We start from the raw sequence: 26,255 nt of genomic DNA, 5'->3' as shown, positions 1-26,255 counted from the left end.
TAATAGTCGGGAAGTGGATGTGGTGGGTTTAATCACACACTATGAGGGGAGAATACTAAGCCTCCACCTCTGACTGATGTTGCCACTCTGCCACTCGGCGTTCACTTTTCTTGTTCCCGCTTCTGTTCTTTTCTTGTTTTGAAGGGGGATATCAAAGGTGTCTCACTGAGGTAATGTTGCCTCCTGTAAGCATAATGCCCCACTTTATGAATGTGTAACTTCCTGTTAGCTGCTCTTTTGTGCTTTTGCTTGGTTTTTTTTATTTCCTTTTGTCTCTCTCTTCTTGTTTCTTTTTCTTTTCATCCTTCCTCCTGACAGCAAAGCAGGGTTTCACGTGTCTTGTAGCTCAGACTCTTATTCATCAGCCTGCTGAAGAGCCCACTGAGGAAACCAGCGTGGCATTAAACCAAGTCAGCGGTCTGGTCAAAGGGAACCACATGTGTTCCTAACAGCCCTCAACTGACACACACATACACACTCTTCGCTTGACAGAGTCCAGATCACAGCACGATGAAACTGCAGCCACACCAGAGCTGAAAAGTTGCGGTTCTGGACCGGCGTGGTTTGGTAAACGGAGCAGTGCCACTGGGTGAGCTCAGGTGTTGTGCTGCCCGAGGTGAGCTGCTCACATTTTTGGAAGCAAATGTCACAGAAACTTGGAACATTTCCTCCACACAGTAATCAAACATTTTCTATGAAAGTTCATGCAAAATATGAAATTGTAAGTAGCACAATTGTTACTTTTTGCCCCCTCGTACAATCACGAGTTTTGCTGTGATTACTGAGGCTCAGAGGGATAGAACGTGAGGAGGATGGGGTGAAATCTGTGACCTTTAGAAATGGTCTGCTGGAGAGACACACGGCGGAGGTTATTAAACTGGGTTGCTGAGGCCGCAGTCTGATGTCATTGGACGTGAGCTTTAAACTGCGGTTTTGGATTGGATTATTTTTCTCAAAAAGTTCTGTAATTGGAAAAATTTGCATGACATACTTTGGTTTGAACAGTTTTATGGAAGAAAAAAAGTGTGAATTTGAAGAAAAACTTTCTGAAAGAACGTTTTAATTGGATTTGAGTTAATCCCTACAAAACTGTTGAGGAGAAAGAAAAAACAGCTTTGACACTTTTAAATGGTCATTAAATGTTTGCAGTGTTGCCATTTTCACTAAAGTGCAAAGTGAAAATAATTTGGACTTTATATCATATTAATAATATAATAATCATATTAATTAAAAATTGAACAATAAGATTGAAATGCTAGTTATATGGAACAGATTGTAGGGATACTGCTAAAACACAAAAATTCAAATACAACACACACAAAAATTCCACAGTTAATAACCACTGCCCTGTGTTTGATCCCTCTGGTGTAATGGTCCAAAGAAATAAGCTTTTTAAAAGCACAACAGCAGATTAAAGGTTAATTCACATTAAAAAGAGAACTGCAAAAACAACTGACTGGAAATATGTTTCTTGTCACCCTTTTCATTCGCAGCAATAAATTAAGATAGACTGGATGGATCCACACCCACAGAAATGTAGATGCTTAGTCTGATTGAGACGGCTGGATAGCGATAGATGGATTGGGGTTTTCCTCATGCTGTTTTTTTGGCTTATACTTCTAGTAAAGTGAAGGCAACAACCAATGAGGGGAAAAAAGGAAGAAAAATGCAGTGTTTCAAACTTTTCAAATCTATGCTTTCTTTTGAGTGTGTGCTGACCGTGAGAGTGCTTGAGTGCATTTGCAAGCACAGCCACTGGAAGTACAAAGAATATCTTGGTGTTAGAGAAACTCATAATAACAGGCAAAAAGGCTGAGTGGGTCCCACTGTGAACTTTTCATCCTGAATAGTTAATGTCTTGGTTGTCCTGCAGAAAGGAAGTGACCACCACATTTTGTGTTCATGAGTATTAAAGTGTCAGCCATGTTCAATTTGAGACACTATCACCTGAAATTCACATATGCAGTGAACTCATGTGTAAGTAATGCATGCATACACTAATGTAATTTATGTAGCAGCTTTCTAGTCAATGAATGCGCTTAAGATTATAAGTCACCATATATTCATACAGCACTTTGTCTACAGTCAATTTAGAATTACCAGTCCGTCTCGCCCAGGCACAGGCAATGATGGGGGAGTGATGGGCTAGGCAGGTAAGTAACAAGTAGGCTATACATGCACTGAAGTGGCTGAACTGAGAATTAGTTGTATATAAAAAGAGAAACAGAACAACACAGTTTATCTGAAAGATGGGAGATACACTAACCTTAGTGATGGCGAGGGCGCACGCTTGTCCCCAGATCTCTATCAGCTGCTGTTGTCCAAACCTGTAGTCCCTCACTAGTTCTGTCTCTATAGCTGCTGCCTCCCCTTTACTGCCAGACACAAATACAGACATGCTGTAAGCAACATAAGTTCATCATCAGTAAAAGCATCTGCAGCATGTAGGTGAGGCTGTTTAGAGAGAAGACCGTGCTAGATATGTAGCACATGTGGCGTGTTGTCAGTGGTTTGCAATAAGAAATGCTTTACGCTTTATCACTTGTAGCAAATTAAGCTTAACTAGCTCAAATACATTGAAATGTGTATAATTTTTCCTCTCTTGAATCCCAGTAAGGTTGTTTTTTCTGTTTCCACTTTAGATAGTAAGTTTTGTTCTGTTTTTGTTTATTGGGGCAAATAAACCCCATGTTGAACAGAATAATTAAAAAGAGCCTGTGTGCCTGTGTGTCTGTGGTGTGTGTGTGTGTGTGGTTGTGTGTTAAAATAGACTAAAAGAAGACACAGCAAAATTGGTGTATTTACATGTGTAGCCACTTAAATGGTTGTTGTATACTTACGTTGGCAACAAGTAAGAGCCTCCAGGTTTTTAAGTATTACTCAAACAGGTGTACACGTCAGTGGTTTCTCATGAGAAAACAGCTTCTGGGAAACATGGTCATGGTCTAAACATGTGATCCATAAACAGCAGCAGCCTTTATACATTATACACATTTGTGCAGAAGTAAACACAGCTTGAGGCTGCTATGTGGTCAATATACTTGTAATCTAATGTTCACTCATGTTCTTTCGGATCTAACTGGCTATTGGCTGCTCAGTGCATGGTGACAGTGTGACTAATGTTGCCGTATTGAAGCTTCTGATGCTGCTTTTACCATAGAGCTGTGAGTGTGTGTGTGGGTGTGTGGGAGGGTATGTTTGTCAACAGGGCTGTGGGCAAGTGGCATGACCTGTTACTGAGAGAATGAAGACCAAGTAAAACCATTAAGTCTGTAATCTACATTTGAGATCTGAGTCTTTAAAATAGGATACATCTCTATTACTCTACAGACACCTGGTGGTCCTCTGCAGTACTGCAATTCAAAAATAAAACCAAAATTAGTGAAACATTTACTTTGGACTTTAACAGATGGATGTATTAATTGTTCCAGATTCCTGAATGTAGGAATGCTCTACAGTAGAGTACAGCAGAGGCTCCAGTTTTTGGAGGCACTAGAACAACTTAAACCATTTTAGTCATGTGATTGTAATGTGACTGACTGATGCATGTGTATGGGTGTTTCTTCTTGTTACATCATTTGTGCTACTTCTCATTACATCATGTGTCGACACAAAAACACCCCACATCGGGAACATGGAAGAAATTAGACCACAGCTAACACTGACATCTACTATACTCCAAGTTTAACTATATAAATCCAGGAATCTAAATATGCATACAGATGACTAAGTTGTCCTAATGAAAAGCAAGGACAATATGCATTTAAAAAATCTGTATTTTTAGACTATGGAAACACTCAATCATTAGTGCCACTGTAATGGAATCATTTTAGTGCTATTCAGCTGTAGTTCTATTCATTTTCCAGGAACAAACTCAAACACAAGCAAGATAAAGATTATTATTGTTCTGAACCATTACAGTGAAGGCCTGTTTCTGAATCCCTGGGTTCTTCTCTGATCTTGCAACAATGTGTGTGTTTTATTGATGTCTATGAAGAAAACAAGGGACACACATAAACTCCTTCTGGGTCATCTGTCTCTGTTCTCTGCGGCTTGTAGTGTGACTAATGCTAAACCTGCTTTTGTTCCATTTAGATTTTTATAAGACACAGCAGTTTGTGTGTGTGTGCGTGTGTGTGTGCGTGTGTGTGTGTGTGTGTGTGTCAGTAAGTCAGTGTATCCAAGTGGGGCTCCTGGCATTTACCTGTGCCAGTGGAGCGGCAGCAGCTGTCACCCATGGCTCACCTCAGGGATGTTTCCTGAGTCGCTGAGACAAGTTGATCTTTGGAAAGTTCATCTCAGTTCACAGGGTTTACTCTGTGTTTTGCTGTGCCCAAAATATTCAGAGCTTCTTACAGCTTTTGTTGAGCAGAATTGATTCTGCGTGAGGATGGGCTATTCTGCGAGTTTGCCTTTAAAACAGAAATGGGAATTATCTAATCTGTGTAAAAATAGCCGTTGATGGGTGTGCGAGTGTGTGTGCGGGGAGGCTAAATCTCAGCCCAGGATTGTTGCGTTAGCGATAATAGTACCACTGCTGAATGGGCAATTAGTATTGATCCTTAACATCACTGACAGAACAAAATGTTGTGGGTGTGCAAATCAACGACTGGTAGTTTTAGCCAGGAGGCTCTACCACAAGAGGAACAGCACACTGTGTTCAGGACTAAAGACAGATGGCTGCTTCATGCCACATACTGCATGCTCTCTCAATTACCACTTATAATCATGCTTGTTAGTATTTGTTTAGCTGAAGCTAGTGAGGAAAATTTGAATGTGCAACAAGTTTTAATAGAAAAGTGCTTCTGAAGAAAAGTGCAAATATATACAAGTTGCGTTAAAACATTTAAAAAAACAAAAAAAAGAAGCGACAGCTGTGTCCATGCATATGTGTGTGTGTGTGTGTGTGTGTGCATGTCTTTGTGTGTGTGCATGTCTGTGTTGCAGAAAAACAAGGCCTCATGAGTAATAGTTTCTCTTGCACCTGTAGCTACAGTCATGCAACAAGCTAGGAGTCTCTCCCTGGAGGGAGAGTTGATTTCCCCATAGTGCATGAGTTGAGCCCCTGCAGTGTGCCACCCTCATTGCAGCAAAGCTTAACTATAATCACAACCTGCTTAATGAGTCTGTTTACCTTACACACGAGATAAGACAAAATGAAACTTTAAACGGCTGCTGTGGGGAAATTGGGCCAATGCAGCAGCAGCAAATGGCAGGAGAATATGTAGGAAAGATAAAAAAGTTGGAGGTCATAAAACCATTAAAAATTTTAACACAAACATCTGAATAAATAATAATGTTTGGATAGATTTGTGGCAAGAGAAAATTACACAAAACAAAAGTAATGTTTGATGTTTGTTGAAAGAAATATTTCAATACATTAGGAGTTTAAATGTATATCATGTAGGCAGTGACTCATATACAGAAAATATTGGAATATCTGGCGTGAACAGATGTTAAATATAGACAATCCAATTCAACAGTTTTGCTACAAAACAATGAAAGTGCCAAAAACAGCACCCGAGGATGATAAATTTGATACAGGCGAATGGAAAACTCATAAATAATATGTTCTAGTGTGGATTTTCTAGCTGTGAAGCATCCTTGAATCACATGAGAGATGACTATTCCCCTGAATATCAGAAGGGCTTCTATTTTCCCCACAGTGGAAGACTGAAATAACCACATTTCACAACCCCCGCCCACTCACTTTGCCTAATTTCCACCTTTCAAGAGTGATCTTCTGGTGCGATAAGGAGCATGATTAAAATAATAGTGAAAGACTGTGGTTGACATTTTACTTGCCAGGCAGAGCGGTATATCATGATGCAAAACAAGTGAGACAGCAGTGTTTCCCCTACTGCTGCCTTCAGGGTTTCCCGCCAAGAAGAGAAAAAAAAGAACTGTATTGCATTTGTTAGCTTACGATAGGAGCAGGTCGATGTAGACGTGGTCAAGAAAACCTACTAAAGTTCAAACAGAGCATCAGAATGACGCGTTGACGTTGTGTAATGTCGTGGGGTATATTTTCTTGGCATACTTTCAGTGCTTTAGCACCATCAGACCATCATTTAAACACCGCAATCTACCTGAATACTGTTGCCTATGACAGTGCACCCATATTCAGGTTAACTCAGCGTCACAAAGCTCAAATCAAATAATTTCTACAGTGACCAGATTTCAACAGGAGAGTTGAATCATGGGCATCCAGCCAATTCAGTCAAACTTAATGTAGTAATAGCAAGAGGTGCATAACAAAGTGGCCAATGAGTGCATTGTTTATTTGTTACATTTATATAATGTTATTTTTTTCTAATTTTTCTCCAATTGTTTCATTTCAGTGTCAAAGTATCTTCTCCTTTTTTAGTATTGTGGTCATTGCTTTCACTTCTCCACAGCCTCTGGACACTGACCGCTCCACACACAGGGAATAGAAGAGGCCACTTAAGACAGAGACACAACTTGTTGCTGTAGGTGAAACAGAAGCTTCCCCTAGAATGAAGACAAGAATAGGGCTGCTGACGCAGCATAGCTCACTCCTCTTTCTCCCCTATGCCACTAAGAGATTTTTGGTTTTGGTCAGCCTTTGGGGAAATTTTTTGATTTATGACCAGAAAATGAAACACTTCTTTTTCCCGTATTTGGTGTTTCAATACTCAGAACCAGCACTTACTCATAAAAGTGACTGTACAACATCTCTGCTACCTGCCTCAAATTTACTGTTTTGTAATTAACTGAACTAGTAGTAGGCCGTATGTGTCAGGGGGCCATCCTGGTCCAATAATGAGCTGTTAATAAATAGTCAGACTCCTGCTTGGAGGGGACAAAAAGAATAACAAAAGCCACTGTTCATTAGTTCAGTAGCCCTCTTTTCCCTCTCTCGGTCATTATCTGTCCACCTCCTGCTAAGTCTATTACTTGACAGCTGTTAATGATACTTCAGGCCTTTCAAACACAAATAAAGCACATGAAAAAAAACATGCTGATCTGAAGAAAGGCACTCTTTTATGTCTGTTTATGTCCCCTTTACAATACTAATCTGTGACATTTTCATTAAATTATTATCTATTTTGTTGCAAGTTAACAGGAGAGAGCGATGATTCAGCCAGTTCAGCTGAAGCATTTGTCTTCTGTAACTGCCCTTTTAGTGCAGTTCTGTGCAAAAGTATTGAGCCACCTCTCAGTTACTTATATTTTGCTTCCAAGGAGCCAGACTTGACTTTGTAGTTTTTAAACCTATACTGATCAACAGTTCTCCAGACTTTCTGAAGGTCTTTTAATATTTTTCTTTGGGCAATCTTTGCCTTTTCAGTAGCTCCAATACTTGTACCTGATCATTTTCAGCATTTTCTGAGTAATATTTTTATTTATTTTTATGTCTATTCTTTTTGCTAAGCCACTTAACCCTGACCTATGTATCACCCTAGCATAAAAATGGCACCTAATTCAAGAGACGAACCACTGTGTCAACACATCACAGATAACGTGGAAAAGAAGCCATTTTAAATTGTGTCTTTAGGTAATTTGATACTAGTAGGCTGTCTCAAAGATATATTTTTTTTTTCCCATTTTGTTGATTTATTCTATAAAAAATACTAAAGATAACACAGTCTGACAGACATGAAATAGTTTTTTATACCAATAAGTGACTCCCAAAGCGCTATTAACCAACCTAACAAGTGGAGGACAAAAGAAGAAACGGGAGGCCTAAAAAACCAACTACAGCAGACCTGACACGGGACCCGAGAGACTGTCGGTGCATATACAGTTAAAATAAACCTGGTTAGTTAATCTGTGCATATGTCCCATTTTCCTGGCAAAATCTGTTGACACAATAACAGTGACTCAAAACATCTGCACAGTATTGTAATGCAAATTCTAACATGCTGATATTAACTGCTTTTCTAATGCTCACAAGCTGAAAGTTAGCACTTTTCTAATGAGGAATAAATGCAACAGAATTTCATGCAAATGACACAACAAGACTATTTTTTATACATCTGGACAAACTGGAATTGGGACTTGTAAATGTGGCATCTTTAACTGTAATCAATCCAATATACATTTTACTTAAAGTGATAAATGCCAGTCTCAACATGGGGACTAAAAATGAAGTCAGTCCACCTCAAGTGTCAGTAGGGGGAGCATTTTAACACAAATCTTTAATCTAGTCTGTCTCCAATTGTAAAATATCCCACATTACAAAACAAAACTTTGACCTGCTTGTGGGAGTAGAAAAAAAAAGTCCATGGTGGTAACCATAAATGTCTGCACAGATTACATTATATCCGCTACACTCGTGTGTCTTCTGCTGTATTTTCATTAGGCCTCAGTCACACAGGTGTACTGGGAGAGTGGGAGTCAAACTTGAAAAAACATGATGAAAACAGAAATGGAAAACATGCAAAGTAAAAAAGCAACAAGCAATGGAGACAACTGACGTTAAGAGTTTTGCCTCATCATTCCAATCAAGAGAATTGGAAAAAATTTTGTGTGATGCATTTCATAGCGTCACTACAACTCTGCAAATATTGTAGTTGTCAAGTGCAAACTACAGTTGACTGCGACAACAAAAGCAATTTCAAGGAGATTTTTGGTGCAGCACCATATACTTTGCAATTACCGGCAACCACTTGCCAACTTGTGAGCAAACACACATTTTTCCTCTTGCACCCTGTGATTGCCAAGGAGTCACCTATTGGTCTCTAGGCCTGTATAACTGAGGCCTTAAAGCCAACATGTCAAACTGTACATGTCAGTTAGGGGAAAATTCATATCAGCATGATTCATCCTTTAGGGAACAATAATATTGTCATGGTCTCCATGCCTCGCTGGCTGACTCTATGTCAGGCTACATGTTTTCTGTTTTTGTTTTTGTTGTGCTCTCTCTCTTTCTCCCCTGTCTCTGTTCTGCCTGGGCGGAGCTCACCTCAGGCTCCCGCCTCTGGCCCACGCACCTGCCCTGATTGTCACACATGCTGCTAATCTACCTGTTATTCTGAGTACTACTTAAGATGGCGCTTCTGTGGTTCTCATCGCTGGATCATTGAGTAACCTGTGTTAGTTAGCCCGGCAACCAATATCTGAATCTGTGTGTTTTCTCTAGCCTGTTTCTGACTAAGCTACTCTTGTAAATATATTTCCCTGGACCTGTTCTGGTTTCCCCGCTGCGGAGGAGAGTGGAGAGTTTTCTGGAGAGCATCGGTGTGTGAACTTTTCCCCTTTTCCCTCTCACGGACCCTGGAGCCCTGAACCCACCCCACCCCACCCCCTTGCACATTGTATATATTGCACTTGGTGAACAATGTAAATAAATCACACATAAATCTCTTTGCAAAAGGAGGTCTGAGCCTGAGTCTGTCTGAAACCCGTGACAAATATCTTACAAAAATGTCTGTGCAGTTGTCTAATGAGACAGATGGAGTCTAGTCTGAGTCAAAATACTAGGTTGCCTAATTAATGAACATTGTTATCTCTAAGTTTTTGCCTTGTATGGACATATAAATGACTACAGAAGCATAAAGACACTAGTAGTGATGTATGGACCAGACGAAGGAATATCATAGAAATTCAGGTGAAATCACCAGAAATAGGCAGAGACAAAAAATGTGAAGGTGGGACTGTGTGGATGAGTTTCACATTTATTTTCTGTCACCTTCTTCTTGTAAAACTCTATCTCTCAAGTGTATTAACACATGCTCACACCATTCTGAAGAGTGGAAAACTAGATATGAACCACAAAATTTACAGGAAAAAAAAGCAAAAACAAAAAAACAGGATCGTTAAGACAAAAATACACAACACTCTCTTCATGAAAAATTTTGGCAGACATTCTTCTGCTTTTAGCTGCCTACTTTCAATCTCACACCCTGGTAGCACCTTCCCTTCATTTCTGTCCTTTCATCCCCAGTTTTGCCAATCTTACTTTATGCCTATGCATTTTTTTTTCTCTGCATTATCTCCCTCTGCCACTCTTGTCCTTCCTTTTTGCCGCAATCCATTTCTCTTCTTCCCTGTTGTTCTGATCGAGGTTTGCACTTCACTGAACCAGACTGATGCCACATGGAAAGGTGACAGAATGAAAGAAAGAGAGAGAAAAGCGCGAGAGAGGGAGCGAGAGAGAGATAGGGCGAAAGAGGGAGAGCACACACGGGAAATGACTCACCAACAGTTGATTTAATCTGTTTGGCTTTATTATTTTTTTATGTACACGCTTTTTGATCTGAGAAACGCCTTTAGAGGGAGAGTGGAGCAGGTAGATTCAGAGGTAAGTCTACTGTCATCATCCTTCATTGCAAGCATCACTTTAATCATTACTCTGAAGATAATCTCATTATAGACCCTCAGCCATGTTCCGCTAAAAGGTTTTGGTCATAATTTTGATATCATGCTGATGGTCAGCCATGCTTCATACCCTCCTAAGCATTAAAGTGGCTTGTACTATGTTACAAAAAGACGACTCCCCTGCAATTATAACAAGATTATCAGTGGGCTTTCTCAGGGCTATGTCTGTATGTGTGCATCTAATTTAACATGTGTCAACTCAGGACACCTTTCATCATCAATTGCACTGCCTGCAGCGTGCCTCCAGGAAGTCCCACAGCATCCAAGGAAAGTAGAGAGGGCAGAAGAGAAAAGCAGTAAGGTTCACATACAAACTGTCTACATTTAAGAGCAGACAGATGTGTGACTGCTGGTAATAAAAATAAAAGAGAGAGAGAGTATATCTGAATGGATGAATATTTAGATGCTTATATATGTTTATGTTTATGAATGTAGACAAAGTAGCTCATGTATTTTGGTTTGATAGATGTGAAACAATAAACTCGCTCTAGCTTAAGTGACCACGGTGCAGAATAATGCAGAATAATCATAGCAAGCCAAAATCAAGGGAGCATGACTCATTAGAGGTGTCGAGCGTGTAACTCTATTCAAACTGACATGTGTATATTGCTGAAGGCATAAAGATTGTGTTGTTTTGTGAGTGGTCCTATAGCTTGTCCAGTTCTATGTCCTGTCATATGCTTCAAAATGAAAAACAAATATAAAATTGTGATGATTCACTCTGTATAATTGGCTTGCTGGGGGGATCAGGTGCCACAGCGGTGGGAGCGTCGCCTCAACAGTCTCAGCTGGCAGATGGGAGTTGGCTCTGAGCCGCCATATGTTCCCTTTCTAACTGGCCAGCATGAGCCCGTCATGCTGCTCAATTCTTATCAAATCAGGACGCCATGATTCACTTTTTTCAAGTCTCCTTAGGCGATAATTTAGGACTTGCTGTATGTCGTGTGTGTGTGTCTGTGTGTGTGTGTGTGAGAGAGAGAGAGAGAAAGACAGCCATAAAAATCACATCCATACGACTACCTCCGGTAGTATCATTCTTTTAAATCTGCCTTAATCAGTTTAGTTGTCTGCTCATGTTTCTCATATCCGGTACAACGAGACAGACATTCTTGAGATAATCCCAATCAGCGGCTCCTCTATTTGCTCTCATAACTCATTTCATCCTCCAGCAGCCGTGTACCTGTAGATACAAAAGATGAACAAGGATCATATTAACCTAAAGCCACAGGTGATGGCAAGTTCATTTCGGTGTTACATTTCCTGTATGTGTGAGAGAGTGAGTGTTCTCAGGAGCTAAAAATATCCATCCATGAGTCAAGTCTGCTTATCCCTCATTTTTAGATGTCATGTGATTTCACAAGGAGAAGAGCTTCTATCCAGATGGATGAGCACCCACCTACACACACACACACACACACACACACACTCGTATGCATACAGGTCACACAAATGTACTGAAGTACACGAGACAAACAGAAGTGCTCGCGCACCCACATACCCACAGGTTACATCATCCCATGCCCCCTCAGTGGTCTTTAATCTCTGCCTCTCCTTTAAGCCCAGTCTCTTCAGTTTGAGGCCAGGGGCCATAAGGATCATAAATTATAGGGCATGCGTTGTCACATCCTGTTTCTTTCTCCTGAGACAGATCTTTGTCCTCCAGGTACTGGAGGCAGAGCAGAATGGATAACGCAATTTATAAGGCCACTGGCCAGGACACACAAGAAAGATGACCCATTTATGTTACTAAGTGACCTGAAGTTTAAAAACAACTATATATCAGATGAATCAGTTGTCCCGAGCTTCTGGAGAAGCTGCTCTGCAGCCTGGCTGTCATGTTTGAATGCACGTACAGTTTATCTACCCATCTCTAGATTAAGCTCGAGACTTATTTTACAGAAAGTAAGCATCCATTTCATAATGTTTCTGTGCAATACTAATGATGGTCTATACAAGGAAAAGGCGACCTAATTTTTCTCCCTCGTGGGCCCCTTATGCACAGCCCTGGTGTCATAGCAACAGAGTTACCAGAATCACTTGACTGAACATAAAGAAGAAAAAAAAGTCAGTACACCCTTTTACTACAGATGCATACATTACTTTACCCACAGCATTCTATGGTTAAATTTATCATCCGCAATGCACAAGCCATCACCACCACTGAATATGATATGGAAGCCTTAGCTTGCAGTGCTTTTTCAGGCGATTCACATATTTACTGCTTGATTTTCTGAGGTGTTTTCTAGTAGCACCTCTGAACAGGGAAACACGATCACCACCTGTTTTGAATCAGCTATATTCTTCATAATTTATCTATACAGTATGTATGAAACTATCAGAAAAGTTAGAAAAGCTTCTGGGGTCTAAAGCATTATGGCGACATCCTGAAAGTAAGTGAAGAACAGATAAGGAAAAGTGGGGAGAGAACAGAGGCGGAGAAAGTGACACAGTATAATTAGTACAGCCACTGGCGGTACTGAGATACAAAGAAACAAGTCAGACTAATAAAAACCTGCCATGAAGAGGACAGTCTTCCTACAGCCTTCTCTGCTATATGTGGCTAAATAAACACTTTTAAGCCAGAGTGCAAGCTGAGAGCACCAGGCCTCACCAGGGCATCCTGAGAAAGTGTTTAATCAGTGTCAGCAGTCTATCTTTATGTTCCTTATGCTGACTGGGAACTGGTAGGACTATTGAAAGCAGCCAAAAAGAAATATGTAGTTTTTCCTCTATTTCAGGTCAGTCTATAATCCCTCTAGGCCTCTGTCTGCAGCTCTAACACCCATTTAGCTCCAGATGTCATGGCTGGTTAACTACAGGACACAGAGTAACAGTTTGTGTGTGTGTGTGTGTGTCCGGGGGGGAATCACAGGATGATCAATAAGCAGGAAAAGAATGGAAAAATTAATGCAGGATGTACAATACACACAAAAAAGATGTGCCTTTTTAAAAAATATTTCTACAGGTTAAATTACTTTGTATAAATTGTATATATTGTTTATCTAGAACTGTTCCTGCAAATAGCAAAACACAACCAAGCTGCCGATTGCAAAACTATCCTGTCAAAATTTTGACATGAAATAAGGGTGTAATGTGGTCTACAAAGGTGCTGTGTGGCTAAAATCATAAAGAAATCAAAGCAAACCTTCTGCATAATTTTTCCCATAAATTTATTGCTTCTACAGTTTACATTTTGCTGCTGGACTTGGGGAACATAATGACATTAAAAACAATTTATAGTTATGCAGGCTTTTTGTGAATTCCAATTCAGGAGTATTAAGACTACCTGGTCAGTAGTAACCATGGCCATAAAAACGAATGAAAATATCTAAACGCATCACCATATATATCACAGCACTGACCTTATGACCATATTACTGATATTAGTATAATGGCGATAGGAAGGTCCCAAGTCTTCCTGACAGGAGAGTGAACCAGCAGGACCACTCCCTCTGTGAGCATGACCAATAAGATCATGATCAGTACATACCAACAGGATACAGCTGGTTTGCAATATGTATGACAAAGCGATATTTTAAGCAATCACATAATTTCATGAGTTCTTTATCATTTTGTGTATGCAAAATATATTAAAATTGAGAATCTTATGTTAAATTAATTGTAAAAGTACCTGAAAAAAGACAAATGTGACCTTGACCTTGAACACAGTGTAAATGATAACCGATACTCTAGGTATTGGTTATAATTGGTTCTAGTTCTTGTAAATTGTGGATGAATGGATGAAAGACACTTTACCGTTGAATTAGCTCATCAGTCCTTTGGCCAGACAATCTAAAATTGAAAAATAGTGAAATAATAATAATTCTGAAAACTCTATGGCTGCAAGAGGGATTAAATATTCACTCTTGAGGAACTGTGAAGCTATGCTGTTCTAAAATACTGCGGAAATGTGATCCACACATTTACATGCCTAGGCTTATAAAAACAGAATTAGCAGCAAGGAAGAAATTATTAATATAGTGCACCAATTTCAGCATACTGTGACTGTGAAATGTTGACTTGTAATCTTTTAATTTATTGTTGACTATATTTGACAACAGTGGATATTTGTTACTGGGAAATACAGGTGCCCCAAAAGTTGTTTATCCACTGCATCCACTGCAAAAAACAAGGGGGGAAGTGGACTTGACCAGACCTTTAGGACATGTATGTTGCAACATTTGCATCTGACCCTCTGTGCAGCTTATGCCCCAGCCAGTTATTCCCGTGGGGGCCGTAAGGCAGGTTCAGCTGTCGAGTGGAGGATGCACACTGATCCCACCCAAATATGAATCTGTCAGGTCTGTTTGTGATTTTTGCATTTGTAAGAGTCTTGTTGTAGTCATCAAGCTTTCAATCTACAATTACACTCAGCAAAAAAACATAAAAGTAGCTAATGAGTATAGTAAATGGCTCTGTGCATAGTTTGGAGTTCAAGCCTGCAGTTTGGGTAAAACTGAATATAAAAATCTTTTCAGTGTATTTTGTTGTTGTGTATTTTCATGTGTTGTTGTTGTTTCCATGACATGTCCCCATTACAGGCTTTGATGGCCCTGGAGGAATGCAGTGGGCCTCAGCTTAGTTGGTTTGGTTACAAAAGACTAATTTCCCTCTTTTTGCTCACACTTTTTACGTTCTATTTTGTAGCACGACCAATAAAAGGCAAGACGAGAGAATCCCCAGGCAGAGCCAGAGGAGGACAAAAAAAGAGAATGATGCTGCTACTGCTGCTGAAAACTCTCCAAGGATGCCTTTGAACTCCCTCCACATAGATTGTTCACTTTCTTCCTACCTAATCATCCTCGGAGTGCATGCACGGGTAAAAGTGTGTGTGCGCTTCTGCCACAAGTATGTGCGTGTGTGATCTAATTCCTTCTCTCCTGAGAAATTCTCTTTCACGGGGCAAACTATGCAGTGTTTCATATGGCAAAAGCAGGTGGGTCAACTGAAAGGCAATTAGATACAGAACACATGCAGCACATAAAAACCAGAGAGCATATTAATGAGAAAGCCTCAAACCCACACTGCCACTGTGTCTCAGTGTCTCCCACCTAGTTGCCCATAAGCTGTCACGCAAAGTGTTGTTTTGTTTCTGACAAAACTGTATCCCCACCCAAGCACACCTGCATGTGTACACGCACACACATGCACACACACTCAATGTACTAGTTGTTTATAATTGATGAGCCCAGCAGTAGGGGAAACCATGAGAGGGACCAGAGAGACCATCGAATTGAAACTGGCATTCGGCCGACCTTTCGTAGCTTCGCTGGCATGTGAGCATGCGTGTGTGTGTGTGTGTGTGTGTGTGTGTGTGTGTGTGAGTGTGTTTGTATGGGTGGTTGGGTTTACGATGTCTGGGTGGCAGGTGGCAAAGAAGAAATGTCTCAGAGGTGTAAGGAGATCAAGGCTGATGGCGAGAAATGATAAGCGTATACTTCAGAGATGCTTTGATGATGATGAGAGAATTGAAAGAACGCTGAGGAGCAACAGAGTAATGTTCCAGTGAGATGCTTCTAATGAGAGCAGAGCAGACAGGGGTTTCAATAAACCTGGACACAGCTGGGAGGGGGGGGCTATTTTGGTTTGACTCGCATCATTCTCTGATGTGCGTCAATCACATAAACCTAACACTCTTCTCTCTGTCAAATGGAGTTTTACACAAGCAATTAGCCTGCCGCTGTGGTGGTGTTGGATTATAGGCCACAGACGCTCACACTTAACAGCCCCACAGTGTCAGAAATGACTATCAAATTCCAGCTGCTGCTCAAACATCCTCACAATTCCGCTCGCCCTTGGCACCTTCCACAACTGACAGATGAGTTTGTCTGGTAAAGGTCCGTGCGTGCAGCTGTAACCTCAGGCTACTAACGGCTTTTACATTGACAGATTTAGCTGCATAATGTATGCACATGTGGCATTTCCCATACATTAGGAACAGATTGTCACGCAAGCTGCGCAGCCCGAGGAGCCTGGCAGGGTGTCGTATATGAGAATTGGTGGATTTTTGCATGCAGCTGTGTGATTGTTTGAGTCCTCGGGGGCACACATTCTGTCTTCTGTGACAGTGTATATGTGTGCATAGAGTCAGGCTTCCTCACCACCCTTGAAGATGATTAGGAGGTGAAAGTGCAATAGTAGCAAAAGAGGTAGGCACAGCTGTGTCAGCTACATGCTGCAAAGGTGTGATGTGGGGGTGGAGCCATCATGCAGAGCCTGCTTCCATCGCTGCTGCCCACACAAACAGACCCATCACCTGCTATATTCCACTGATTTACACTAGTACTGCCAGCTCATAGCTAATAGAGTGAAAAATGTCATTGGCAATCATTTTCATTCACAGGTGTCTTTTCATCTTACTACAACATAGAAGTTTATTTATTTAAGTTTATCACTAAAAATTTTAAAGTCTTGCTTTAACTTGCTTCAACAGGAGATACATCTCATGCATGTAAGGAGAGCAGTCAACTCAATTTTTATTATTAATATGCATAACTAATTGCATGCTCGTTATTCAATCTCCTCGAGGATGACTAATCTCATTACCTTGACCTTGACTGTGTGGTGAAGGAAAATTGAATTGACAGGGGAGCTTTAACTCTTGCTGCTTTGAAAAATGCATCTCCATTTATTCTCATAGTCCTCCATACAGACCACATTTACACACTACCGATCAGATGTATGGATAGGATGTTGGTCCAATCCTGGTCCAATATTTTCAACTCATACCTTGAAAATATTACATGGTTGGTACAGTATCCTTTTTATTTTCCTTTTTTCTTCTTTTTTTACTTAACTGTAAATTGTGGCCAATGTGAGTTGATAAAGCTAAAAATGGATGGGCTGCACCAATGCAGCCCTGTATAAAATTAATAGTGAGCAGAATTGAGTTCAGCTTATTGGTGCAGTCCCAGTTTCTCATGTGGCCCCATGAGAAAATGAATTACACATCCCTGGTATATAGGACAATAGCTGACAGGACAGTTCAGCATAATGCTTGTTGTGTTTTTATTTCAAATACTTAAACATAATGTTTATTCAGTAACCTAATTCCTATTATTTCATTTCAGCTATCTCATATCAGCTGCACATACTCTGGTATGCTTCTCTTTACACCTGTCTTACTCCTCTAAAGAAAGCAGTGTGGAGCTGAATCAGGCATAAGATGTAAAACTTTGTTTTGTAAAAGTCTGAGGTAGTGATGTACACACAGCACACACACAACAACAGAATTACAGTTTGTCGATAAATCAAAATCAAATCACAAATAGATTTTTTTGCTGTCCACCCACACAATAAAAACAGAATGTGGCAAAACATAACAGACCTGGTTTGTTCAGGGGTTGTGGTGTTTGTTCACACAAACATGCCAGCAGAAATGAAACAGAAATAGGAATGAGTCAACATCAAAGCCTTGGATATTTGAAGTAGCCGATGAACCCAGGCCAAACCCTCCTGGACAAAACAAACCGAGAAGCCATGAAGTCAAAAAAAAAAAATGTGGCTTAATGGTTTAAAATGGTCAAAAAAAGGACAAGGACTGAAAAAATAATAAATCCTCAGTGCATGTCTCACATAATGCAATAGCTACATTTTTTCAGTGCCGCAGACTGAATTAATTAAGACAACAAGTAAGTGTGTTTATAGTGTAGGAGTAGGTGGCAATTCATGCATTAATGTGGTAGCATATGTTCATGTTTATGTGTATATAATAGTACGAGAGTATAAGAATGAAATGTACAGGGATTAGACTAAAGCTGAAGGGGGTTACCATAACACTTGTGGTGGCCTGAGGTCATACCAATTCAGAACTAGTTTGAAATATGTGCTGTACAGTCAAAACATTTATTCAACATCCATTCAACAGCCTCTCACAAAGACCTTCTATGGGTACAGGCTGGACTCGCCCAACCTCGTGCCTCTGTTTGTGACCAGCTGGCTTAGAGGATGCTAGGTTAGTTATGAAAGCCGCACACTGGAGAGTGTTGACCACAAGGGCTGTACTTCCAGCTCACAGAACTATGGCTACAATTGGTAATGCTTGTTTTTCTTTGTCCATCAGTCCTGACATTATCTTCCTTCTTGTATATCTTTGTTAAACCCAATTATAATCATGTGTTGGCAGTGTTATATAAAGTCTTGAGAAATTACATCCAGTGTTGACAATTTTAGTGCCACCCACTCAGTCTCTTATGACTGTGACAGTCCTTGGGCTTTATTTGTACTAATTACAGTGAGCTAAGAGAAATCCACAAAGCCACAGAAGCTTGTGTCCCTGCCCCTCTGTCTGACTTTTTATCATTACAACAGTTATGAGATAATGCAAATGTAGAAATCAGATTTTTAGCTGTGAGAAGAAAAAATCTGAGCAATGTGAGCTAATAAAAGCTAATAAACTGAAAAAAAGAGAAAACAAAAGGCAAACCCAGAGCCCCTACCCTTCTTTCCAAAGCATGTGTTTTCTCTTATTTTCTCTCCCACCCTCCTTATCTCACCGGGGTTTTGATCTGCTCTTTCCGAGTAAACACTGAGTTGATTGTGGCTTGACTCTTTTGTCTGGCTCTCCAGTTTGCTGCCATTCTTACTGCATACCTCTGTCTGCTTTACCATTAAGCTGCTGGCTCCCAGGTGAGGGAGACCAACCTTAGCAACTGTCCATCAAACCAAGAGGAAAGAATTCCCCTCCACTTCTGCTGATTGCTTTATTATAACACATCTCAGCCTGAGCTTTGAGGTGTTGTTAGGCAACGGAGAAATCATATCCTTAATACAGCTGTTTCCAGGCGATTACAACTGCACAGAAACAATAAAGCCTAAATTAATTATTAATAATAATTGCACAAGCCAAATGATTTCAGTTCTAGTGTTTGTATATGAATGTGCGATGCTGCGGTTGTTTTCTGGCAGCTCTGAACAATAACTAGCCTTAAGAAAGTAACTGGAACTATGCATATATGATGATATGCTGTATGTTTGTTGTACCCCATATAATGAATACACAAGAAAAATTGCCAATTAAATTTGGACATTATTGTTTTTTGTTAGTCTATTATTAGAACTTTCAAAAACAAACTGCAATTTAAATGTATGATTTGGTCTCTACTGTTTAAATTTGAAAGTAGAGGATGTGGTAAACAAAAACAGAGAGCCATATAAAAGACAAGACATGTCATTTACATAATCTCAATTCAGTGATAGCATTCCTCCGAATTGAAACAAAACAGAACCACAGTCAGGGCTCAGCAGAGCGAGACACTAAACCCAATTACTGAAAATTGGGAAAGCCTTCCTGGCTGCAAGCAGTGACTCACACTCTCAGACGCTCACAAACACACGAAGCCGTAAACAGTTTGAAGCACAATACCTTCAGACAGTCATAAACACAGAAGTCCTTATTTCTTAACCTCACTAGGACACAAAGGGACGAAAAAGTACATCAACAATGTTAATGCGGTTTCACAGTCCATTCCTCCTCTCTCCTCGTCAGTTTTATTTAATCTTCAATCACGTCCTAGTGGAGAGTAGGACACGACTGGAAACTTGAGAGTAAAAATTTACATTAGATTACAATATATTGTGATGATCATATGTTTTCTTTTGTAAAAAAAAACAAGTGATTTAACTTGAGTGCTACACGCCTGGAAAATACTCTTCTTCGCTGGAGGTCCCTGTACTGAGACAAGGCAAACAGCAAGTTGGTTTCTTTCTGCTGTAGTGTTTGTTGTCGTTTTTGTGAAATGTGGTACACTCACTTCAGAGGACACCCAGTACTGCCCAGAGCCACTCAGTGAGGGAGTCATCTCTGTTCACTCCAATGGACCAATTTTTTACAGTAATGGCAGATCAAGGAGCCTCACAATAGTTCCAAAAGTTAGCAACATATTGTACACGGTCCCATAGAGATATAGCAGCACAGAAGTTTGAGATGCATTACTAAAAGGTAAAACGTTTTTAAAAAACTAAACAGAACAAGTCTTTTCGTTATCAGCACACATCGCAACTCTGGAAACTATTTGACGGAGGGGGGGAGGGAGTCATCTTCAAAGATTACAGCTCCTGCAGAGTTAAATTGCTAGTGAATATCACAAATTTTGAATGTGAAGAACGACCTGAGAGAGTTACAAGTATCAGCGGCGTACATATGAGAAGGAAAAGAGTCAGGAGGCCTAGTCATATGATTAAACAAAGAAAAAAGAGACTTAGGGTTACATACACTAGTATAAATGGGAATAGTATGTAGATTTGGAGGAGGTAATACAGTTCAATGTGATTATTATACATTTTTTTGTGTGCGGTTAGACCGGTTTTCTTAAAGAAACATTTCAGTTGGCGCCCCTTAGCTTTGAGAAGGCGCAAGCTGGGTGTAAGGTGCTGAGTGAGAAAAGGAAACAGATCTGTGTTTGAGAGGAGCACGGTATTAAGGTTTTGAAGGTTGGTCTTGTAACAGGAAACCAGATCATGAGGAGTTGAAAAAATACAGGTTTAAGGGAGGTCGTTTACAGCTTTGATGTTCCTAAATGTAATATCACGGGTGCAGGTTTTGAATTGGAGATAAAGTATCGGAATTTCAGTAGCGGGACCATCCCTCCAAACACACTCCTTCCGGTTCTTATCTATATATGTTCCTCCAGTTCTCCAAGCTGTTCATTCTCGTTTTCGTGCCCCACCCTCCCTCCCCTTGTCTATTCTTTAACTTCTTCACTTCTATTTAGTACATGGGGATCTGCCAGGCCCAGGAGCCGCTGCCAGTCCCCTTCGAGGCCTTCCCCAAACCGCAGCTCAATTCATGTCCAAGCCATTCACCTATACCTACTAAAACGCTGTCAAACCTAAAATGAGGACGTGGGCCCAGCTAGTGAAAAGAATATTAAAGGAGAAAAACATATGATCTGAAAGGTTAAACAAATTGGCTTTGCAGTCAGTGGGAATGACACTAGAACAGCACACTAGATCCAATTTATGACCTTTGCAGTGAGTGAAAATTCTATGTATTGTTGCAGTCTAAAACAACCCAGACAGGATGTGAAGTCTCTCGAAAGGGGGCTATTATCACTGTCCATATGAATGTTAGGTTTATCATGTTAGAAAAAAGTACAGAGAAATGAGTTAGAAGAACAGCAAAGTCATTTAAAAAAATCTTTATTTGTCTTAGGTGATAGGTAAATGTGGCGTGGGTGTGGTCTCTGGCCGGCTGCAGAGGAGGGGTGGCACAGCGAGCTCCCGGGGTGGCGCAGAGGCAGAGTGAACAGGTGTGCTGGGATGTGAATGTGATTGTGACTCTTTATATGTTGACGCAGTGACGGTCGGAGGAGGGAGAGAGCGGACGTGACAGCGGAGCGGGAGTGTCTGTGTCCCACTACAAACCACAATAAAAGAATGTTTAATAAAGAAGTGCTGTCACCACGTCAGTGTCTTGTACGTGTGTAAAGGGTCCAACTTCACAGTAAACAGTACATATGATGGTAGGGGTAGGTCCAGAGAGCTGTAAAGTGGTTTATTCAAACAAGTGGAAGACGGGAGCAGACCGAGAAGAACTTGTGGAACAATGGATCATTGCAAAACCCCTCCTCTCCTCAATCAATGAGGTTTACAGGTGTAAATAAACTCCAACACAGTCAAACAGAGAAAGTCTAGTTTATGGTCAGAGAGGAGATCCTAGTCGACATGCCCTTACCAGTGAGTGAACGGATGTTTACTAAACCAAAGTTGACGCTGATGTTAACATGTTTGACAGAGGAGTTAACTGACCAAGCTAGGTGGGCTAACACATTGTGGCTAACATCCCGGCTGATGTTACAGGAAGGACAATGAGTTGCAGACCAGACTTTACTGGGTTGGTGTGATTGTGATTGAAATTCTGAAGCGAGACTTGAAAGTGATGTACATGCACTAAGATGGACAGTTGGAGGGAACCTGATTATGCCCAGCAATTATAAAATTATTATAGTAACCTGTGAGCAGTGGCAGCCAAACATACTAGCACATTTATATCTTAATAAAATGTTTAAAATAGGCACAACAAAAATTGTCAGACAGGATCATTACACTCAAAAGGGAATTTTTTATTTTTTTATTTCCTATGATACCATTGAAGGCTCCCTTATTCACAAGGGGTCTCCTCTCATGTTTTTCTACTCCCTTCCTGATGCAATCCCAAAGGGATTTGTGTCTCCTCCCAGATTCAACCCAGGGATCTTTTTCTTGTAAGGTGAATGTAAACCACTACACAGTGGTAATTTGCATTTGACACAAGGGAGATCTCGGAAGAAAACCAAACATTTCCATATGCATGCAAGGAAAAGCATGATAGCAGCAGCAAAACCAGCACCGAACAAAGAAGGCATCAAAGACAACAGATGCAGGAAAAGGCATTCTAGGGTGGAGGTGGGTAGCAAAATTACTTGAAGGCTAAATAGTATGGTCATAAATGAAATTTGCTAATTGTGTGTACTAACGTATCGGGTATTGAGATCAGCTGATCTGCTGGTATCCCTGAAGTGATGCTTTGTTGCATTTATTATGTTTCTAAAATTCTTACATTTATATCATGTTCTGGGGAATCTTTTTGCAGGTGAACATTTCAAACAAAAGCCTAGGGTTTAAAGGGTGAACAAAAAGATCATCCCTATACTTCACACTGAGCCAGACTACATCCCTCACTGGGGTGTAGCCAGGGCTGGTTTCTATGGCAACTGGCACAAAACCTCTGGATCTTATTAACTGTTCACCGGACCTCACCCACTCTTTTTCCTCTTCTCTGCTATCCTCCAGTCCCCCCACCCACCCACCCACGCTCTCTACATGTACTTCTCCGGCTCCCCACGCTGATTTTCCAGCAAAGACGACATAAGGCGAGTTGCTAGTGGGCATCGCTCCCATTCTGTCACCATGAGAACACTTTTCTTTGTAGTCACATTCCTCAGAACAGCTCTGACCCCTGTCAGCGAGTCTTCCACAGGCTTCAGAAGAAAAACCGCTGAAGGAAGAGAAATTACAAGTGGAGCAATTTGTTGTGAAAGGCGATACAGTAGCTACCATTTGAGGAAATTGTCTGTTTGACAAAGTAACTCCCAGATTTTAAGGATCAGGTTTTTTAGGACCCCCTTACCTTCAAATACCACTTACTATCTCCAGTGGAAATAGTAAATGGGTTTTTTATTTATTTATTTAGTCATCAGCTTAAGGCACTGGTGAAGAGAAGTTGAAATGTGGCTCAAGAGTTTCCACTCAGCAGCTTCCTTGGGAGATGCTGCAGGCACGATCACCCTGGAGGAGACTCCACTGTAGTGCCTCTTGGCACTGGAGAGATATGGTGCGGTGCAAAGTTGGATAGAAATTCTCCAATTCATAGAAATGTCCAAGTAGACCTACTAAGCTTAACTTTGAAAGGTGGATACTGACAATTTTGAATATGGAAATACAAGAAATGTTCAGCAGCAACAAAGGCACAGACTGCTTGTATCATCTTTTAGTTTCCACATGAAGAAATCCAGATGCAAATCTTCTTTTCCATTTACTTCAAATGTTCAGATCTATATTGCTTAAAAAAACAACCTAAAAAAGTTAAAATACAATAAAAGGCATAGTGTATGATAAGTGTGCACCACTCATATTTAGTGCACCGCATTGCTGAGTAAATGGCAGAAGAGTGTTTTGTCATCATGACTAATGTGACTAATGTCACTGAGATGTCACATGCTCTATTCCTAATGGTGGGGAAAGCAGGATTAAGACCCAAATGCACAACACAGACACCTCGGTGGTTAGCACCATCGCTTCACAGCAAGAATTCTCTAATGTCTGTGTGGGTTCTCTTCAGTTACTCCAGCAGTACAAAGACATGGGTTTAAGAGTAACTGGCGATTCTGTAGGTGTGAATAATGTGAGCATGAATCTGCCCAGGGTGCTCCCTGCAGGTCTGTCCTCGTGTCGATAACTCATAAGAATTTACACTACAACAGCTGGGACAGGTTTCAGGCCTCCCACAGTCCTGAAATTGATAATTGGGAGAAAATGGGGGGACATATGATGGCTAACTCAGTGTAATTGGTGAGTTGAGCTCTTTTATAATATTTTTAAATAATTTTAGTACACAAACTACAAACCTCCGACAACCAGTTTTTAACCTTTTCAATAGGCAACCTAAGTTCAAGCTTCCAGTAAAAATAAAGTAAGCTCTACCCCACGTCCTGCCAAGAAAGCCAACACTTTCTACAAAGAGCAGGATAATTCCAACTTTGGTTTAAGCACGTATCCACACATTTACACACACACACACAGTGAGTCACAGACTATTCTGAAATAACAAAGCAAGAGTTTTGCAAAGGTCCTCGCCCAGATAACTTATAAGAATTCCTCGTAACCATACCTAAAGTGGACCTAGACTTTGAAGCTACAGTCACCAATTATAAAAACATCAGTTGCAACTGTATTGGCCAGACAGACTGAATCTAAATCTGAAAGAATCCCAAGCAGGCTAATGTGTTTTGCCAAATGACCACTAGGCCAGTAGTGCAGTGTTATCTAACATAACACGGTGACTGTGGATGAAACTGTGTTTAGTTTTTATAGATGTTGTTTGTTGTCTTGCTGCAGTAGCAATGTTTCAGCTTCACCATGTGAGATTTTTCTCTTATATTAATTTACAAGCCAGGCATTCTAGAAACTAGATCTGTGTCACAAATATAAAATGTGCACAAAAAAGATTGATAACCATCTTTCACTTTCAGAAATCTCCATGTAAATTCTGTCATTCCTCTGTGGGCATGATGATGTCTTGATAGATTTGATGGCTTTTTCCTGTATGTTAAGGACACTGAAATGTAAACGCTTGAGCGCAAGTGTGCACAGCTCAGTCTGGGTTTAAGAAGAAAGTGAAAAGGAAGTTATAATAACCAATCCCTCAAAAAATCAATACTTACAATAATAGTACAAAATAATACAAAACAAAACTAGAGCTCAACATGGATATGAGGCAGTAATGACAGAGGTATGATAACAAGGATTATTCAATACGCAGTAAAAGAGGCCATTGTCTTTTTTTCTTTTCAGCAGACTGAAATCTGTTATTCAGTGAAACACAAAGCTAACCTACAGCTTGGATGTGAGCCTCCATCAGAGGCAGATATGGTTTGAATTGTTGGAAGGTTTTTATCAAAAAAGCAGCGTTTTCAAGTGTTCTTGTTGAAATCCCACCCTTACTGAAACAGAAAAGTGAGGTGCCAGGCAGCGTACACTAAACCATCTTTAAGCTCTTTTATCTAACGCCACCATCATCTACACAAACAAACAGGGACATTTCACACCCACAAGCCGTGCCTCTTTCTTCCTCTTTTTTTCATGGCTGTCAGTTTCTAAATGTAGCTCGGTAAACAAAATAGTCAATAAATGCTCACGCACAATGATGGTGCATCCTGTCTGCACACACTGAAGCCTGCATGAATATAATCTAGGCAAATAAACATATCACATATTTGAGAAAAACACAGATTTTCATGAGTTCTTTTTTGCCATAAATAATGTGATAAGGGAATTGTACAACCTTTTAAAGAATATAATGAAAACTATTGGTGCTAATATTTTTTCAGTTTTAAATTTAGTGTATAGAAGGCCCCTTCAATGAAAACATTTTTCTTTTAACCTTGATCTTGTTGATACACTCACCAGGCACTTTATAGGTACACCTGCTCAAACAGTTATTAATATAAATATGTAATCAGCCAATCAGATTCCGGCAGCTCTATGCATTCTGGACATGTAGACATGGTCAAGATGACCTGCTAAAAATCAAACTGAGCGTAAGAGAAGAAAGGTGATGTAAGGGACTTTGAATGAGCCATGGCCATTGGTGCCATATAGGCTCGAGTATTTCAGAAAGCGCTGATCTCCTGAGATTTTCCCTACACAATCGT

General features: G+C 40.4%; 1 protein-coding gene across 1 annotated transcript in view; it reads right to left on the bottom strand.

Annotated features, from left to right (window-relative positions):
* yjefn3 (YjeF N-terminal domain containing 3) overlaps positions 1-26,255 on the bottom strand; it is a 48,889-nt gene that overhangs the window by 10,571 nt on the left and 12,063 nt on the right. Inside the window, exon 2 of the mRNA XM_003439858.5 lies at positions 2,267-2,375. Coding sequence (XP_003439906.1) covers positions 2,267-2,375 — 109 coding nt within the window. The remainder of the gene's footprint in view (positions 1-2,266; positions 2,376-26,255) is intronic.

This window comes from Oreochromis niloticus, linkage group LG23 (assembly GCF_001858045.2).
Source record: "Oreochromis niloticus isolate F11D_XX linkage group LG23, O_niloticus_UMD_NMBU, whole genome shotgun sequence".
NCBI lineage: Eukaryota > Metazoa > Chordata > Actinopteri > Cichliformes > Cichlidae > Oreochromis > Oreochromis niloticus.
This window is presented reverse-complemented; position numbering and strand designations above follow the sequence as displayed.